Below are 450 nucleotides of genomic sequence, written 5' to 3'. Positions count from 1 at the left end.
GGGGACGCGGCGGGCTCGGGCTCCGGCCCGCTCCCCTCGCGCCGCAGCCGCCGCTGCGCCGTGCGGTCGTGACAGGTCACCGCGAACTTGCCCTCCGCGTCGTTCCAGGCCACAAGGAAGCGCAGCTGGCGCCGCTCGGGCACGGCGAAGAGATCCTCGCGGACCGGCACCCAGCCCTCCAAGCTGTCGGGCTGCTCGTCCTCCATGGCCCGCGGCTCAGAGGCCGGAGAGCTCGGTTCGCGCCGGCCCGGCCCCCCCGCAACCCCCGCAGCCCGCCGCGGATGGCGACATTCTTGCTGGACTGCGCTTGCGTCAGCGCCCCGTGGGTGCCGCCCCCCTCCCGGTGCCTCTGATTGGCTGTCGGCGGCCTGGGCGGTTCTCGGCAGCCAATGGGAAGATTAGAAGTCTGTGTCCGTCGGTGTCGTCGGAATCCAGCCCTGTCGCCACCCC

At 73.3% G+C, this 450-nt stretch overlaps 1 protein-coding gene across 1 annotated transcript in view; it reads right to left on the bottom strand.

Annotated features, from left to right (window-relative positions):
- The window catches only part of WHAMM (WASP homolog associated with actin, golgi membranes and microtubules), a 15707-nt gene extending 15501 nt beyond the window's left edge, over positions 1–206 (bottom strand). The window contains exon 1 of the mRNA XM_029952305.1: positions 9–206. Coding sequence (XP_029808165.1) covers positions 9–206 — 198 coding nt within the window. The remainder of the gene's footprint in view (positions 1–8) is intronic.
- Positions 207–450: the final 244 nt, after the last annotated feature.

The sequence above is a fragment of the Suricata suricatta genome, chromosome 9 (genome assembly GCF_006229205.1).
Source record: "Suricata suricatta isolate VVHF042 chromosome 9, meerkat_22Aug2017_6uvM2_HiC, whole genome shotgun sequence".
Lineage (NCBI taxonomy): Eukaryota > Metazoa > Chordata > Mammalia > Carnivora > Herpestidae > Suricata > Suricata suricatta.
The sequence above is the reverse complement of the archived record's forward strand: the minus strand, read 5'-3'. Positions and strand labels throughout refer to the sequence as shown.